The sequence below is a fragment of the Hyla sarda genome, chromosome 7 (genome assembly GCF_029499605.1).
Source record: "Hyla sarda isolate aHylSar1 chromosome 7, aHylSar1.hap1, whole genome shotgun sequence".
Classification (NCBI taxonomy): domain Eukaryota; kingdom Metazoa; phylum Chordata; class Amphibia; order Anura; family Hylidae; genus Hyla; species Hyla sarda.
In genome coordinates this window covers 68,077,412-68,097,665 of record NC_079195.1, presented here as the reverse complement: position 1 = coordinate 68,097,665, position 20,254 = coordinate 68,077,412, and the positions used below count along the sequence as shown (strand labels likewise).

Below are 20,254 nucleotides of genomic sequence, written 5' to 3'. Positions count from 1 at the left end.
TAAGACAGCTAAAGAGGAAACCTAATGGCGGTGGGGTAACGTAACCTGACCTATTCATAAACGTAGAATCAGGACTAAGGTAACCTGCTTAAATATAAATGTACATGTATGGAGACATTTACTGGGTACCCGAAACAAAAGGAAGATAAGCATTGCGTCATGCAAGTAGTAACATGTACGTAGAACGCTCGAACTTACGTAGCGCATGTGCCGTAGTCAACGTTATGATAATAAGCGAAATGACATAGGTATACGTACCAATATCATGGCAACAAGACTCAGTGGAGAAAACAACTTAACTGAACCATATTACCATGTATGAATATGTCACCTGTAAATGATCCCTTTAGTGCCGGTATGGCAGTTGTATCCTGCAAATGTGTCAGAACATACGAGTATGCAGTGCATCCCCCCTGAGAATGTGACAGGCATAACGGGTATACAGCTGCCTATGTGTAGTGATGTTATTGCTCTGAAAACGTGTCAGCAACAATAACCAAGTAGTATATCCCCCCTGAGAACGTGTCAGGCATATCAGGTATATACTCCTCTATGTAATCTGCTGCTATTGCTCAGGAAAACGTGTCCGATACAATAGCCCAAATGATGTATTCCCCTGCAGACGTGGCATGCAGGCTGAGAATATCCACAACCTGTAAACGTGACATGATCCAAAATGGTTGATAATGCTACTCAGTAACACGTGTCTAAACACAATGTACCATAGACACCTATGCTTACCACAGTGTGAAAACATGATCCAGTTATACTATAGCCCGATAAGCGTGTAATACCGTATGAAAGCCTACGGGTGTGTGTGTAAACTATATGGAAATTAATCGCATTGATTGTATGGAAATCCACGTGTTATGCCGTGTAGACACATAAGCGTAGAATCACGTGTGGAAACCTGAGCGTGTACCACGTATGGAACATAAGCGTGTTGTACCATATGGTGAACAATAGTATGCCGTGCCATATGGAAAAATGGATGAAATATTGTAAGGAAACATCAAGGTTTTAACCCATTTGGACACCTAAGAGTCACAACATATGAAACATAATCGTGTTATCCTGTATGGAAACTGAGCATGTAACTGCATAAACGATCGTGTATACTGTACGGAAAATGCAATCGTGTATACTGTAACGGGACAATACAATCGTGCCTACTATCAGAAGATACAAGCATGTAATCTGTATGGAAAATGCAATCGTGTATACTGTACAGACAATACCATCATGTATACTGTACGGAAAATACTATTGTGTATACTGTATGGAAAATACAAACGTGTATACTATATAAAAGCAAGAGTGTATACTGTACTGGAAATACAAGCGTGTGTACTGTACTGGAAATACTAGAATGTATACTGTACTGGAAATACGAGCGTGTATACTATATTGGAAATAAGAGAATGTATACCGTACAGAAAATACAATCGTGTATACTGTACGGAAAGTACAAACGCGTATACTGTACAGAAAAACACAAACGTATACAGTACAGAAAAATACAAACATACTATATTGAAAAGTAATCGTGTATACTGTACTGGAAATACAAGCATGTATACTGTACAGGAAATACTAGAATAACTACAGTACTGGAAATACTAGCGTGTATACTGTATGACAATATAAGCGTGCATACTGTACTGGAAATATGATCACGTACACTGTACTAGAATACGAGCATGTACACTGTGTGATAGAGTAAGCGTGTATACTGTGTAAAAATACAAACGTGTGTACCGTGTGAAACACCAGCGTAAATATTATATGAAAACACGAGCGTGTATATTGTGAGAAAACCCAAGCGTGTAATCTCTGGAAAATGCAAGCGTACCTACCATACGGAAATACCAGCATGTATACTATATGAAAATATAAGCGCGTGTACTGTGTGCATATACAATCGCATACTCCGTATGCAAACACAATCACATATTCTATATGAAAACAAGCGTGTAAACTGTATGCAAATACAAGCATATATACTGTATGCAAACAAGCGTGCATTCTACCTGGGTGATACAAGCGCCTACACTGTAGGGAAACACAGCGTATATACTGTATGAAATCCAAGCGTGTTCGTGAAAATACAAGCATGTCATACTGTATGAAAATATGAGCATGTCAAATTGCATGAAAACGAGCGTGTCATACTGTATGAAAATACAAGCATGTCATACTGTATGATAATACAAGCGTGTCATATTGTATGGAAATACAAGCGTGTCATACTGTATGATAATACAAGCGTGTCATATTGTTTGGAAATACAAGCGTGTCATACTGCATGAAAAAATAAGCATGTCATACTGCATGAAATTACAAGTGTGTCAAACTGTATGAAAAATAGGAATGTGTCATACTGTATGAAAATACAAGAGTGTCATATTGCCTGAAATTACAAGCGTATCAAACTGTATTGTATGAAAATACGAGCGTGTTGTACTATAAGGACAATGCTGGTGTGTATACTGTATGGAGAATACGAGCGTGTCTACAGTATGGAAAATATGAATGTGTATACTGTATGGGAAATACCAGCGTGTATACTGTATGGGAAATATGAACGTGTATACTGTATGAAAAATGCCAGCATGTATACTGTGTGAAAATTGCAAGAGTGTATACTGTATGGAAAAAATACAACGTGTATACAGTATAGAGATGCAAGCTTGTAATGCTGTATGAATATACCAGCGTGATCTACTGTATGTAAATACAAGTGTTCTACCGGACGGAACGTACCTGCGTGTGAATAATACTGGCGTGTCTACAGTATTGTAACTACCAGCATGAATGTTGTATAAAATGCCAATGTGTATACTGTATGGTAAATACCAGCATGCATACCACATGGTGAAAACCAGCGCATATTCTGCATAAACATCAGCGTATACACTGTATGGCTGGAACCAGCGTACATACTGTATAGCAGATACCAGCGTGTATTCTCTATAATGAGTACCGACATGTGTACTGTATGGTAAATGTAACTGTGTATACAAGCGTGTATACTGTATGGCAAATACAAGCATGTATACTGTATGAAAAACCGTATGGAAAATACAAGTGTAGACTGTATGGTGAAAAGAAGCGTGTACACTGTATGGTGAATAGAAACGTGTATACTGTGTGGTGAATAGAAGCGTATGTACTGTATGGTGAATAAAGGCGTATATACTGTATGGTGAATAAAAGCGTATATACTGTATGGTGAATAAAAGCGTATATACTGTATGGTGAATAAAAGTGTATATACTGTATGGTGAATAGAAGCGTATATAAACTGTATGGTGTATAGAGGAGTGTATACTGTATGGAAAAATACAAGCGTGTATACAGTATGGTAAATGCAACTGTGTATACTGAATGGTAAATGCAATTGTGTACCGTAGGGAAAATACAAGTGTATACTGAACGAAAATCTATGCGTGTGCACTGTATGGTAACATGTAGTGACTGCACCATATGAATGCTTTGAGTGACTGCACGGAGTGGAAGCTATGAGTGACTGTACCTTATGAAAACTATGAGTGTCTGCATGATGAGGACGCTATGAGTGACCGGGCGGTATAAATGCTGGGTGACTGCCAGGTGTGAAAACTGAGTGCCTGTATGTAATGCGATTCTATGAGCGACTGTGCAGTATGAATGTTATGAGTAACTGTACGGCACAAAATTGTGAACGGCTGTAGTGCATAGCCGCCACGTGAACCGTCAGCCACCACTAAACATGGTCCGAGGTGACCCTGAATTCGGCAGGGAAAACCTGGGGAGGGGGAGTAGAGCTGGGGACAACATTGTGAACCGCGGTGGCCGTGGGGAGCCGAGCCCTTAAATGATAAAGAGCTGCCGCCAGTCCTCCGTCTTTTGGGAGGCCGGTGTGCTAACCCGGCTGCCCGATATTGCCCAGTTATTAGCTTAGCCCCCTAGCACACTACATGACCCGGCAGCGCCACCCCCCGGCAACCGGGGAGGACGCTGATCCCGCAGGAGCGACTGGGAGCGAGGAGGAGGAGAGCCTGGCCCAAGAAACGGGCTAGGTACCGTAATGGTCGTGGGCTCTTCCCCCCCTGCACCACACGGCCGGGCAATCGAGGATGATGCCGGTCAAGCCGCCCGGAGCCACGGGAAACGAGGAGGAGACCCGGCGCAGACCCGGCGCAGACCCAGGTGAGGAACCGGCCAGGCACCGAGATGGCAGTGGGCCACGCCCCCCCCTGTGGCACCACTCGAGTGGGGAGAGAAGCTGAACTCGCCGCTTGGGCCACGGGGAGCGAAAAGGGGCGAGGACCCCAGTAAAAAGACTGGGGGTGCTGGAACCGAGGCCGGGGCTGACCGAGGGTGCCCTCCGTGCTCCGGCTTACCTCCGGAGAGAGGGCTTCAGCGGACATCGCCACCCCGGCCGGCCCCGGCCGCTTACCGTTACCCTAAAGACTGGAACTCCTGCTTGTCAGCTGATCCCTAGTCACGTGACATACAGCGTGACGTTCGACGTGCCCCCTGAACCTGCACGTAGACGTATTTATACCACCCAGGCCCCTCCCATAAACTCAGGTATGTAACCAACCTTCCACATATATATATATATATATATATATATATATATATATATAATCAACTGGCTCCAGAAAGTTAAACAGATTTGTAAATTTCTTCTTTTAAAAAATCTTAATCCTTTCAGTACTTTTGAGCCGTTGAAGTTGAGTTGTTCTTTTCTAAGTGCTCTCTGATGACACCTGTCTCAGGAACCGGCCAGTTTAGAACCAAATCCCCATAGCAAACCTCTTCTACTCTGTGCAGTTCCTGAGGCAAGCAGAGATGTCAGCAGAGGGCACTGTTGCCAGACAGAAAACACAACTTAACTTCAGCAGCTGATAATTATTACACTGACAGGCATCTACCAACAAAAAAGAAGACTTTATATAACTTTAGTTTTGCATCAAAAAGCATACAAAATTTGCTAGTGCAATGTGGTTTTAAACGAGCTGTTAGCCTTAACCCCTTAAGGACTGGGGGTTTTTCCGTTTTTGCATTTTCTTTTTTTGCTCCTTGCCTTTAAAAAATCATAACTCTTTCAATTTTGCACCTAAAAATCCATATGATGGCTTATTTTTTGTGCCACCAATTCTACATTGTAATGACGTCAGTCATTTTGCCCAAAAATCTACGGTAAAATGGGAAAAAAAAATCATTGTGCGACAAAATTGAAAAAAAAGGCAGTTTTGTAATTTTTGGGGGCTTCCGTTTCTACGTAGTACATTTGTCGGTAAAAATGACACCTTATCTCTATTCTGTAGGTCCATACAATTAAAATGATACCCTACTTATATAGGTTTGATTTTGTCGGACTTCTGAAAAAAATCATAACTACATGCAGGAAAATTAATACGTTTAAAATTGTCATCTTCTGACCCCTATAACTTTTTTATTTTTCCGTGTATGGGGCGGTATGAGGGCTCATTTTTTGCGCCGTGATCTGAAGTTTTTAACGGTACTATTTTTGCATTGATAGGACTTATTCATCGCTTTTTATTCATTTTTGAATGATATAAAAAGTGACCAAAAATGCACTATTTTGGACTTTGGAATTTTTTTGCGCGCACGCCATTGACAGAGCGGTTTAATTGATATATTTTTTATAATTCGGACATTTACGCATGTGGTGATACCATATATGTTTATTTTTATTTTTATTTACACTGTTTTTTTTTTTATTGGAAAAGGGGGGTGATTCTTTTAATAGGGGAGGAATTAAATGATCTTTATTCACTTTTTTTTTTCACTTTTTTTTTGCAGTGTTATAGCTCCCATAGGGACCTATAACACTGCACACACTGATCATCATTGATCTCTGGTTTCTCATAAGAAACCAGTGATCAATGATTCTGCCGCATGACTGCTCATGCCTGGATCTCAGGCACTGAGCAGTCAATCGGCGATCGGACAGCGAGGAGGCAGGTAGGGGCCCTCCCGCTGTCCTGTCAGCTGTTCGGGATGCCGCGATTAGCCGCGGCTATCCCTGACAGCCCGACTGAGCTAGCCGGCCACTTTCGGTTTCGCTTTTAGCCGCGCGGCTCAGCTCTGAGCGTGCGGCTAAAGGGTTAATAGCGCGGGGCGCCGCGATCGGCGCTGTGCGCTATTAGAGGCGGGTCCCGGCTTCACTATGACGCCGGGCCCGCCGTGATATGACGCGGGGTTACTGTGTAACCCCGCGTTATATCAGGAGAGCAGGACCAAGGGCGTACCTGTACGCCCTTGGTCCTTAAGGGGTTAAAACCATTTTAAAATTACCTAAATACATTCCTAGTTGACTCTAGCAGTGTTATACGGGCTTAAGACAGTGTTTTACATGTGTTCTGCATTGCTGGTTTTGTGGAGAACCTGTTCTCTTTTTCAAAAAGTTTGGCGAGCCTGCCAAGCTGAACTTTAAAAAGTTAGCTCAGCTCTACCCTTGGCAACTTTATAATACAATAAGAAATATAGAAAAGGGTTGTCTTATAAATATAACCCATTTAAAGTGGTGTGAAAAGGTGAAGGGCATTGTGGTTGATGGTTGGGCCAAAGTAAGAGCCAATAATTATCCAGTGTCTGTGCTGCGATGCAGACTGACACTGTTGCTATAGTATGGCTGGTAGGCCAATCCAGGACAGCTCTTACTGGGAATCCAGGAAAGGCTTTAAAGGCAGCCTGCTTCACCAGCTTAGGGGGATTTGCTAGTTGCACTTCACACTGCCAGAGAGAGCTGAGTGTAAAGATCTTCCCTGAGAGTTTGGAACCTGGTGATCAGTTTGCATGGAGGCCTGTAAAAGACTTGCTTGATGCCGCATGGCATGGACTCGGGTGTGAACAAACACCTAAGGAATACAGGTGGACTTTTGTTACTTTTTCCTTTGTTCTGCATTTAAAGACTGTTTGCCGTTTGCTAAGTGTGAATAAAACACTGAACTTTGATTTGAAAAGTCCTGTTTCCGTGCCTCTATACTGCAACCTCACCTGTCTGCAAGAGTGAGTCATCACAGGGGTTATCAGAAATTGAAAAACAGAGCTTTTTTGTTTCAATAACAGCTCCCTGTCTGTCACCAGGTTGGGTGTGGTTCTGTAGCTTCATTGAAGTTCCATTGAAGGGAATGGAGCCAAGTTGTAATACCACAACCAACCTGGAGACAGACAGGGAGCAGTTTTTGAAAGATATAAGCTATGTTTTTTGATTCCTGGATTACTCCTTTAAGGCTTTGGAAAGTGTACTAAATGGGTTAACATTTTAATAATGTGTGTCAGAGTACACTATTAGTAAAATGTTTTTAACTATGTTCTCCTCTCTGATATTACCTAAGTTTGATTTAGGGTCGCCGTTAACCTCTCATTTATAAACCAGATGCAGAGCACAAACCTCATTCCCTATGTAAAGAGCAAATATATGGTTAATTGTAATGAATGCAAAAAGGTATTTAAATGTTAACCCCTCAACAAATATACAGGGTGGGCCATTTATATGGATACACCTTAATAAAATGGGAATGGTTGGTGATATTAACTTCCTATTTATGGCACATTAGTATATGTGAGGGGGAAAACTTTTCAAGATGGGTGGTGACCATGGCCGCCATTTTGAAGTGAGCCATTTTGAATCCAACTTTTGTTTTTTCAATAGGAAGCGGGTCATGTGACACATCAAACTTATTGGCAATTAAAAAAAAAACAATGATGTGCTTGGTTTTAACATAACTTTATTCTTTCATGAGTTATTTACAAGTTTCTGACCATTCAACTGGCCCACGACGACCAATCCACTTGATGTGTTTCCCTCTTTATGCACTGAAGCTGGCATGTTCCCTGAGTTTTTCCAGCAAGATGGTGCACCACCACATTATGGATGTCAGGTCCGAGCATTCCTAGATGAACAGTTTCCTGGAAATTGGATTGGTCTTCGTTCGCCAGTTGAATGGCCCCCAAGTTCTCCCTATCTGACCCGCTTAGACTTTTATCTTAGGGGTCATCTGAAGCCAATTGTCTATGCTGAGAAGATACGAGATGTGCAGCACATGCAACTACGGATACTGGAAGCCTGTGCTACCATTTCTCCTGCGATGTTGCTATCAGTGTGTGAAGAGTGGGAGAAGAGGGTTGCATTGACAATCCAAGACAATAGGCAGCACATTGAACACATTTTATAATTGGTCAGAAACTTGTAAATGACTCATGAAAGAATAAAGTTACATTAAAACCAAGCACATCATTGTTTTTCTTGTGAAATTCCCAATAAGTTTGATGTGCCACATGACCCTCTTCCTATTGAAAAAACTAAAGTTGGATTCAAAATGGCCAACTTCAAAATGGCTGCCATGGTCACCACCCACCTTGAAAAGTTTCCCCCCTCACATATACTAATGTGCCACAAACAGGAAGTTAATATCACCAACCTATAGCTACTATCTCTGCTTACTTAAGAATACATTCTAAGCGAGAGATCCTCAACTGGATGCTATAAATGTTCTGAATAAGTGCAGGGATGTAACAGACTCCACAACAAATAAACAAACACTATGTGGGAGTCATGGATCAGGTCAAGACATGACAGATTAACCAAAGCACAAACTAGCTAGCTAAATGCTGCAAACAAACACAAATTGGGGGAGATTTATCAAAACCTGTCCAGAGGAAAAGTTGTCCAGTTGCCCATAGCAACCAATCAGATTGCTTCTTTTATTTTTAACAAGATCTCTGAAAAATGGAAGAAACAATCTGATTGGTTGCTATGGGCAACTGGGCAACTTTTTCTCTGGACATGTTTTGATAAATCTCCCCCATTGATCAAAGCAGAGTCAAAACAGGCCAAAGTCAAAACCAAATAGTAACGCAGTAGCAAAACACTAAGGGAAGGTTAATCAAAGGATAATCAAAGGCAAGCAAGGATCAAATAAGATGCACAACAAAGCGCAGAACAACAAGCTAAAGAATGGTCAGTAAATAGGCATAAGTCAGAGAAACAGTAGACTAATGCTATAGACACAGGAATGAACTGTAATCATAAGCAAGGCTGGGACACAGAGCAGGGATTAAAATATCTCATCAGCTACTACTGTTTGGCCCAGTTCCTGTAACTCCTGGGTGGCCAGGTGCGATCCTTACAATAGATAAATGCCTAGCTTTTTGCACATACTACCAGACAAAGCCTAGGAGTGTACTATTGCCTTTTTAGTGTATTCAGTGAACTCCTAGACTTCATCTAGTGGTGGCTGAAGTGGAATGCTGCCTCAGCTACTGATTGGTTAAGCAGGCATATCCATGTGCTGACCCCAAATCTGGAAGTGCTTTGCAGTGAGACCAGAGCTCTGTGATAATGTGCCTCCTGCCTGGGCATAGTTCTAACAAATATTGCCTATAATATCCCTTTAAAGGGAAACTGACAGGCTGTTTACAAATACTAAACCCAATACATAGGGTTATAGTGCGGGTGAACCTGAGTAAAATGTTATACTTACTTAAATTGGTCCAGGAGTTTTCAAGATATGGCCCTTGTTGCTAGTATGCAAATAAGGTGTAGTGTGCAGTGAAGGTGGGAGCTGGCTTGCCAAACTCCCCTGCCTCCATTCTGTATGCCATGCTATGTCCACCCATCTTATGTATTATTATTATTATTATTATTATTATTATTATTGTTATTCACTCTCACGTCCTAGTGATGTAAGAATGAAGAAAAGTGAATATGCAAAAAATGGTCCTACTTGTACATCTCATTTAGTAACATGAGAGTAAAGAATAATGACTATGCATAAGATGTTCCTGCTTCTATATCTCATCTAGTGATGTGAAAGTGAAGAATAATGACCAATACTATGCATAACATGGTCCCGCTTCTACATCTCATCCTTAATGCAGTAAGAAAAAATGAGCATTAGCTACAATGGGACCTGCAGGGGCCGGGCACGTAAGTATACCTTTTTTTTTCTCACAAGTGTGGTTTTTGCTTACATCACTGCCGGACAATGAGCATTTGTTCTTTGTAATAAAATTATTTTTACAGATTTATGGCATCACCTGTGCCTACAAATCGTAAAAACTTTTTTTTTTTTTTTTTTACAAGGGGAGGGGCTAAAGAAGAACCTTAAATACACAGAGAGTGTCTGTTGTCATCCCATACAGCTCTGCTCCTTTCTCTGGGGAAGAGAGCCAAGAAGTCTTCATCAATCATGAAGTATCTCATCGTCCTAGCCCTTGTGGTTCAAGCTCTAGCTGGTGCAGCTGGCCAGGCTGGTAAGAATCTTTTCACCTGTAGACTGAATGAATGGATGTTGTTGTCCTTAATTATTATTGTTGCCCAGATTGATAATATTGATAATGCAGAAATTATACTAATAAAGGCTCATACAAAGCATAACTGTGTGCCCAGTGCATTGCATGGAGGCCATGAGTGTACATGACTCCTATATACAGTATGAAGCCACAAGTTCTCTATATGGTTTCTATGGTGTCTTATATCCAGTATAGCCAGTTTCCAACCAATTCAAGACAATTTCATAATGAAATTAAAAAATAAATTGAAATTCTTATTTTTCTCCTTTACATAAACCAACTGCTTTTACCAAAGCCTGTAACCAAGTGCAGTGTGCCATTACTTGTGCAATGTGTAAATGGATGTAAAACATAGGGTAAACTTTCATTTTTTATATTTACATGATGAGGAATTTCACTAAACCAAAAAAAATCAAACCAAAATCTTTTTGGGAAGACTGAAAAGAGAGATACAGTTAGTAAATAGCAATGATGTTTCCTATATGTATTTTTTTTTATTGCATTGTTTGTAACAGAAATACCACCACCCCCTGGAGGTCCACCATCCATTGGATGGCCCCCAGATGATAATTCTTCCAGTTCACCTTCTCCAAAAGGTTATTTGTATTTTTTTTAAAGTTTTATGTCGATTTTAATTCATCTAACAACACATATTTAAAATCATTATTTAGCAACCGTAACCAATTTTTACCCATACTTGCCATATACCCATGCGTTAAAGGGTACTCCACCCCAGACATCTTATCCCCTATCAAATGATAGTGGATAAGATATCTGATTGCGGGAGTCACGCCGCAGGGGACCCTGCGATCTCTGCAGCGCCACCCCGCCTTCATCACTACAGAGCACACTGGCTCTGTGCATGATGACGGGGTGATGCAGGGGACAAAGCATTGTGAAATCATGTTCCACCCAGTCAATACAAGTCTTTTGAAGGGGGCGATGTCCCCTGCATTGCCCCGTCATCACGCACAGAGCTAGTTTGCTCTCTAGGGATGACGGCGGGGTGTCGTTGCAGAGATTGCAGGGGTCCCCAGCGGTGGGACCCCCGCAATCAGACATCTTATCCCCTAACCTTAGGATAGGGGATAAGATGTCTGGGGCTGTATATCCCTTTAATGTGTTTTCTTTATAAATTATACCTGTAGTTGAATTTATCTAGCAATATTTACTACAGAAATTATTCCAATAAAAGATTGGCAAAATAATTTTAACTAATACAATTGCATCTTTCCATTTAAAGAAAAATATCATTTTAATATAATTTGACCTAAAACAGGCATTTGTCATTTTGCAAAAAAAAAAAAAATAATAATAATATGTTTCTGATATGTAAAATTTAAAAAAAGTATTTTTTTGTAACAGAAAGACCACCTGGAGGCCCACATGGTCTTCATCCATCACGCCCACCCACTGGTGATGCCCAGCCAGCTGATCATCAGGATGTAACTGGACCACCTACACATGATAATTCTACTAGGCCACCTCCTCCAGAAGGTTTAAAGGGCAATCCAAAACATCACAGAGAAGTTGGAAGACCACCTAATGGCGCAAGCCGTGGAGGTCCATTACATTATAAATAATTATTTTTATTTAATTTTTTTTAAAGTTGTATCATCTTTATTTTGTATTATATAACAACATAGGCAAATATTTTAAACAGCATTATTCAAGTATAGCTCTAGAAGAATAGATAATACTTTTGTCTATCCATACAAAGAGAACCTTATTGCATTGTATGTATTTAAAATACTTAACTGTAATACTTGTTGCTATGGAGAGACTAAGGGTGGGGAGGGGGCGTTACTATAAAATTTGCAAGTGCCTTTTAATACATGTGGCTACTTTTTCAAGCAGTCTACAAAAGACAAAAAACGAAAGATGATGATAGTTTGAATATTCCCGTCACTGTATCTTTTTATTTATTTTTTAATTCTTTATTAATCTGTTAACAACATTACAGTTCAAATACAAGCCTTTTCTACCTCCCACCCCTCCCACGACTAAAAAAATGTATAAATTATTATTAATAATAATAATCATAATAAAAACCATTAATAATTTCCTCCTATTGAACATTATTCCAAATGCCCAGCAGTCATATTTTATCAATTTATCTTGTACACTCTACTCCTTCTTACATTCTATATTCCCTTCTTATCATTCCCAACATTCATATATTTTCGGAGCAATCCATTTTTTTTAAACAGTATTATTTAAGTATTGCGCTAGAAGAATAGATAGTACATCTCCAACAAAGAAAACCTTACTATAAAACAGCTTCATAAATCTCCCCCACAGAAAAGGATTAGCATTGTAAGCATTTCAAATATTTAAATGTTGCTATGGAGAGACTTGGGGGGGGGGGGGGGGGTTCTATTGAACTTGTGCCTGTGCCTTTTAAAACATTTGGCTACTTTTTCAACAAATGTGGTGCAGTCTACACAGAAAAAAAAAAAAAAGATGATGATAGATTTGAATATTCCCATCAATATAGTCATATTAGTTACCTATAATTTGTAAGAGATCAGGATAATATATAGTTGTAGGAGTGACGATCAAATATATTTTGGGGAAATGTTTTACATATTTGGACCAGTATATTTTGATGCCAGAATATCATAAATTTACCATTAGGGTAGGTTCATCAAGTGTATTTTCAGGCATATTTCATTTGTAGAAACGTGTCCGCAAAATTGCTTCCGCATTTTTTTAAATATTGTGCTCTTTACGGTAAAGTCATTGTCTGTACAATATGTAAAAAGTGCTGATGCATATTTGCAGCTGATTACTAATCTTAGCATCTGTAGTATCTACTGTGCTAGGAGGAACTCATTGGACCACCCACAGCATGATTGCCGGGGTCTGATGAGCCAAGATGGTGGCCGGAGATTTTCCTACTGCCTCCATGTCAATCTTCTGGGACCCATGTGTACGGTCTGCCTTCTGACAGGCTATACAAATGGATCACAGAGAACACTAGTTGGTTTCATGCCAATTCATAGCACTGAACAGAAATAGCAATCAAAAGATTGCAATAAATAATACCCGTGAAGACTAAATAAAATGTAAAAGAAAAAAAAAGTAATACAAATTTTAAAAAGTGAATAAGCCCCTCCCCAATAAAAAAATAAATAAAAATAAATGCACTCCTTTTCCCCATTTTACTAATAAAATAGTAAAATAAATTGAAATAAATACATTCAGTATTGCAACAGGGGCAACTATTAAAATATAGGGGGAGATTTATCAAAATCTGTGCAGATGAAAAGTTGCTTAGTTGCCCCTAGCAACCAATCAAATCGCAGAAGGCCTCTGCAATGTAAAAGAAGCAATCTGATTGGTTGCTATGGGCAACTAGGCAACTTTACTTCTGCACAGGTTTTGATAAATCTCCCCAATAATGTTAATAACCCCGTATGCTGAAGGGCTTAAATCTAAAAAAAAAGAAAAAAAATGAAGACTAAATTTGCTGATTTTTGGTGACATCACATCCCAGAAAAAAATTGAAAAATAGTGAGAAATACGCAATAGTGATACAGATAAAAAAAAATACAGATCATGGCACAAAATATGAGCACTCGTGCAGCTCACTATATGGAAAAAATTGAAAGTAATAGAGGGTCAGAACATACTTTTTATCAAAATAATTTTGACTTTTTTTCAAAGCAGTCCAATATTAGTAAAGCATGCAAACATTGGTTTTGTTTTAGTTGTATTTACCCACAGAATAAGGAGAACATATCAGTTTTACTTTAAAGTTATGCTAAGTAGAAATGAAACACCAAAATTCCAGTTTTCTTTTCACCTTTCCTCTGAAAATATTTTTTGTTGCGTCATATATTTTACAGTAAAGTGAAAGCTGTCATTACAAAGTACAATTGGTCATGCAAAAAGCATGCCCTCACATGGGTGGAATGAAAAAAATAAAAGAGTAATGTCTATTTGAAGGCAAGGAGGGAAAATTGAAAAGAAAAAATTGAACTTGGCTGTGTCCTCAAGGCCAAAATGTTCTGTGTCTTTAAGGGTCTGAATTTGAAAAACAATTTTATGTGATGTACATAATAACATAATATGTTTTTGCACCTGACAGTGACAATTTAATTTAAAACATGTTCTTTGTGTCTGTACTATATATTATACTAGCTGAGTATCCAGCGTTGGCTGTTTTTTTCTTCCCAATCCTTGTTCGGGAGGAAAATCAACAAAGAAGGAAGCTTTTGACTTCATATCCCTTCCTCATATATTGTTGTCAAATCCCAACCCCATATCTAGTCCCTATATCACGACTTCCTATCCCGTACTCATATCCCCTCCTCATATGCCGACCTCATATCCTATCCTCATATTCTGTCCTCATTTCCCAACCTCATATCCTGTCCTCACATCCCGTCCTCATATGCCAACCTCATATCCCATTCTCATATCCCATCCTCATACCCCTTCCTCATATTCCGTCCTCATATCCCGACCTCATATCCTGTCCTCATACCCCTTCCTCATATCCCGTCCTCATATCTCGTCCTCATACCCCTTCCTCATATCCCATCCTTATATGTTGTCCTCATTTCCCGTCCTTATGTCCCATCCTCATATCCCGACCTCATATCCTGACCTCATATCCCGTCCTCATATCCCATCCTCAGGTGGGACTGATTTGTGATAAAGATATTGTAGGTTGAAAATAGAAGGAGACTTGGCTTTGTGGGACTGGGCATGATTTGCCAGCCAGACCGAATCACAAAAAGGGTAGATAATAAAAGGGGTGGATCTTAAACTGTGGGCGTGTCTTTTGAGATGGGGTGTGGCTTGCAAGATGGACTGACACATTCACCAGGAGATTCAGAGCGGAGCTTGTGGAGTAAGGTACTGGGAGTCCCATATACTTGCATGGGACTTGAAACAAAAACACATCTTTTATATAAGGGTGTAGGTAAGGCTTAATTTAACTATCATATACTTTTATTTGACATATAAGTAACATGTGTACCAGGTATTATTGAAATATCTCCAGCCATATAGAAGTTATGCAGTAACATATATTTCCCATAGACTAGTATGCATAGGACTTTAAAGAAAAACCCCGACCCTCACAAATGGGGGTAGTTAAAGGTTAAATTAACTGTCCTATATTTTTAGTTGACATATGAATAACATGTGACCAAGTATTATCAAAATATCTCCAGCCGTTTGGAAGTTATGCAGTAACATATATTTCCCATTGACTAGTATGGGACGTTAAACAAAAACCCTGACCCTGGCAAATGGGGCTGAATAAGGGTTAAATTACCTATGCCATGTTTGTTGTTGACATATAAGTAACATGTGTGCCAAGTTTCATGTTAATATCTTTAGCCATTTGGACGTGATGCATGAACATCCACACACACACACACACACATCCACACACATTGAGTTATATGTATGTATATATATATATATATATATATATATATATATATATATATATATAATATATATATATATAAAATATATATACACATACAGTAGATTTACAAAATGTGACCTACCACAAGTATTTGCATTATTCAAATTAAAAAAATGTAATACTGTATTTTATATGAATTTTCCTTCCAAAATTGTTTCTTCAAAAAGGTGGACACCATGGTTCATTTCATCATCCCAGAGGACATGTTCATTCTTCCAGACCTTCTCATCCTGGTGGCCATCAAAAGAATCACAGACAAGGTGGACGACAACCCAGTAACACAAGACCTAGAGGTCCACCATATCATGAAGAAGGTTTTTTTTTTTAAACTTTTTTTGTATTTTTATTGTTATTTTCTTTAATATAACAACATAGAAAATATTTTAACCCCTTAAAGGGGTTCTCCGGTGCTTAGACATCTTATCCCCTATCTAAAGGATAGGGGATAAGATGCCTGATCGTGGGAGTCCCGCCGCTGGGGACCCCCGTGATCTTGCACGCGGCACCCCGTTTGTAATCAGTCCCCGGAGCGTGTTCGCCCTATGGTCGCCGGTAATCAGACCCGGAGCGAACACGCTCCGGGGACTGGTTATAAACAGGGTGCCGCGTGCAAGATCACGGGGGTCCGCAGCGGCGGGACTCCCGTGATCAGGCATCTTATCCCCTATCCTTTGGATAGGGGATAAGATGTCTAAGCACCGGGGAACCCCTTTAAGAACACAGCCAGTTTTGTTTTTTTATTTTCATTCTTTCCTCCTCGCCTTTTAAGAGCCATAACCCTTTTAAATCCTTATCCAAAGATCCATAGGAGGGCTTGTTTTTTGTGTGACCAATTGTTCTTTGTAATGACACCTTTGATTTTACCCTAAAATGTAGGACACAACCAAAAATATTATTTTGCAACTTTTGGAGGGTTTATTTTTATGCAGTGCATTTTACTGACATATTCTCTTTATTCTGTGGGTAAATACTATTAAAATGATACCAATGTTTATATGCTTTACTATTATTGTACTACTTAAAAAAAACACAACATTTTTAAGCAAATTTAATATGTTTAAAATCGCCCTTTTCTAAAGGCTATAGCTTTCTTTTTTTGTATATAGGAATGTATTAGGGCTTATTTTTTTGCTCTGTGATCTGTAGTTTCTATTGGTTCTTTTGGATATAGGTGCCTTTTTATTCACTTTTTATTTCATATTTCTGGGATATAACAAAAATGTACTTTTATTTTTTTTATATTTAGGCTGTTCGCTGTACGAGATCATTACCATTATATTTTGTTTTTTTATTTTCTTTTCCCTAAAATGGGAAAATGTACTTTTAATGTCCCCACAGGGGACTATCTATAGCAATTATTAGATTGCAATTACTGTTCAGTGCTATGCAGTAATATGATATGTAGTTTTATGATATGTAGTATGACATTTTGGCATTCATATGATATCTTGATAGCTTTTTAGTAAATTTTTTGTAGGATGTGATATAACAAAAACTCACAATTATTGCATTTTTTTATGTTTACACTAATTATGTGTGGTTTCATTGATGTTAATTGTTAAATGTTAATATTCCTGCACATAGCAATACCGAATATGTTTATGTTTGTTTGTTTTTTTACATTTTTTTTTTATTTGAAAAATGGAAAAAGGGGAGTTGAATTTTTATTTTTTATGTTTAAAAAAAACATTTTTTACTATTTCATTTATTTATTTATTTTCTTAATTTTAATGTCCCCCTAGAATACTTCTGAAAGCAATGACTGCCTTATTCAGGCTGTATAAGCAGATAGATCATGACATGCCCAAAGGCTTTTAGATTTACTTCTAAACTTCTGAACCACCAGTAAGGCGATACTTCCATTCTGGCTATTAGCAGTTGCCCTTTCTGAAAGAAGGCAGGAGCTGCCGAGTATGGAGGGGGCTTGGATGCCAAACCTACTCCATACACTTGTAACTGCCCCAGGATGTGCATACTTGGCCAGTTGTTAAATGGATAAAACATTATTCAGCTATAGCATAATTTTTTCTTACCCTTCACTAACCCCAATAGCCTTCCCCAGCCATAACAAAATCGAAGTTTAGAGATTAATAAAGTCTTCTAAATATACAGTATTTACACATTTGCATTAACATATGTGGTGCTCAGTTGGTAAAATATGTGCATTTTCCCAAATTTTTGTTTGGAACAGGAAGACAGCATGGAGATCAATTTGATCCAAAGAACCCTTCACACCCACCAGCCAGTGACTACCGAAACAATCAGCGCAATAAACCAGGATTTCCCGCACATGATAAGTCACATGGTTCAGATAACTATAAAAGAGATCACAGTAAAGTTACAGAACCACCACCCACATCTGGCAATACTTCATCAACCAATGGCTCTAAAACTTCTGAAGGTCCAGCATCCTCTGAGGGTGTAACAGAGGACAATAATGCCAGTAAAGTTACAGAACCACCAACCACATCTGGCAATAACTCTCAACCTTCTGAAGGTTCAGCAGCCCCTGACCAGCCATCTAATGAGGGTGTAACAGAGGACAATAATGCCAGTAAAGTTACAGAACCACCAACCACATCTGGCAATAACTCTCAACCTTCTGAAGGTTCAGCAGCCCCTGACCAGCCATCTACTGAGGGTGTAACAGAGGACAATAATACCAGTAAAATTACAGAACCACCACCTGCATCTGGCAATAACCCTGAACCTTCTGATGGTTCAGCACCCCCTGACCAGCCATCTAATGAGGGTGTAACAGAGGACAATAATGCCAGTAAAGTTACAGAACCACCAACCACATCTGGCAATAACTCTCAACCTTCTGAAGGTTCAGCACCCCCTGACCAGCCATCTACTGAGGGTGTAACAGAGGACAATAATGCCAGTAAAGTTACAGAACCACCACCTGCATCTGGCAATAACCCTGAACCTTCTGATGGTTCAGCACCCCCTGACCAGCCATCTAATGAGGGTGTAACAGAGGACAATAATGCCAGTAAAGTTACAGAAACACCACCTGCATCTGGCAATAACTCTCAACCTTCTGATGGTTCAGCACCCCCTGACCAGTCATCTAATGAGGGTGTAACAGAGGACAATAATGCCAGTAAAGTTACAGAACCACCACCTGCATCTGGCAATAACCCTGAACCTTCTGATGGTTCAGCACCCCCTGACCAGTCATCTAATGAGGGTGTAACAGAGGACAATAATGCCAGTAAAGTTACAGAAACACCACCTGCATCTGGCAATAACCCTGAACCTTCTGATGGTTCAGCACCCCCTGACCAGCCATCTAATGAGGGTGTAACAGAGGACAATAATGCCAGTAAAGTTACAGAAACACCACCTGCATCTGGCAATAACCCTGAACCTTCTGATGGTTCAGCACCCCCTGACCAGCCATCTAATGAGGGTGTAACAGAGAGCAATCCTGAACAGGTAAATTGTATAATAATATATGAACATTGTGAACAGTGTTACATATGTGTTAGTTATATCTGTTTTTATCAAAAGTGGGTAAAAAGCTAGTGGGCATCCATTATAGCTTACAGGATTGTATGCAGATTTCCCATTCAGGACCCTACTAAAAGTGTAGGACAACTCATGTAGGAACAGTTAGAACTATAAAAATTGTTGTTTTCCAATAACCAAAACCTTTTCAAGAAACAATAATAATAAAGTGCCTATAGGTATGTCAGGGATATGACTCAAATTCTTGAAGTTTAATGTTTTGACTTTAGAAGAGAATGTTCTGTACATTACTTGGTGTGTGATATGTACTGCAATATGAAAAGGTAACATTTGTAATACATTGTGAAGAAAATTGTCATTATTATGGATACTCTGAGTTAACACAAATCCCTGTGAACATCTATTTTAGGATCCTCCAGAAGCTCCTCAGGTAGAAAACAATACACAAGCCAACCCTTCAAACCAAACCACATAGGAAACAAAGACCACAGTAAGTAATGTTTCCTATCCATCTATAATCTGTCACTTTGTATTTTATACTATTATCTGGATGTGCAGATTTTGCTTCAGATCCACAAACATTCTGCAGAAAAATCTGAGATAGGATAAGCATATAGAACTCTTTTTTCCCAATGGATCGACTAGGAAAAATCTGCAACAAAAATATGCAATTTCAGCAGCAAAAATTGAAATGCTTTGTTTAAAGGGGTACTCCGGTGAAAAACTTTTTTTTTTTTTAAATCAACTGGTGCCAGAAAGTTAAACAGATTTGTAAATTACTTCTATTAAAAAAATCTTAATCCTTCCTGTATTTATTAACTGCTGAATACTACAGTGGAAATTCTTTTCCATTTGAAACACAGAGCTGTCTGCTGACATCATGAGCACAGTGCTCTCTGCTGACATCTCTGTCCATTTTAGGAACTGTCAAGAATAGGAGAAAATCCCCATAGCAAACATATGCTGCTCTGGACAGTTCCTAAAATGGACAGAGATGTCAGCAGAGAGCACAGT

General features: G+C 39.2%; 1 protein-coding gene across 11 annotated transcripts in view; it reads left to right on the top strand.

The window, feature by feature from the left end:
• LOC130281734 (basic salivary proline-rich protein 2-like) overlaps positions 1-20,254 on the top strand; it is a 41,442-nt gene that overhangs the window by 13,408 nt on the left and 7,780 nt on the right. For 2 of the 11 annotated variants that reach the window (XM_056529300.1, XM_056529305.1), the window contains exons 2-7: positions 10,165-10,275; positions 10,830-10,910; positions 11,680-11,877; positions 15,931-16,077; positions 17,955-19,207; positions 19,650-19,730. In XM_056529300.1, the coding sequence (XP_056385275.1) occupies positions 10,165-10,275; positions 10,830-10,910; positions 11,680-11,877; positions 15,931-16,077; positions 17,955-19,207; positions 19,650-19,715 (1,856 nt within the window). In that variant the 3' untranslated portion in view covers positions 19,716-19,730. Of the gene's footprint in view, positions 1-9,825; positions 9,950-10,105; positions 10,276-10,829; positions 10,911-11,679; positions 11,878-15,930; positions 16,078-17,954; positions 19,208-19,649; positions 19,731-20,254 lie in introns of all 11 variants that reach the window. The other 9 variants (XM_056529304.1, XM_056529306.1, XM_056529303.1 and 6 more) reach the window with 7 other exon arrangements.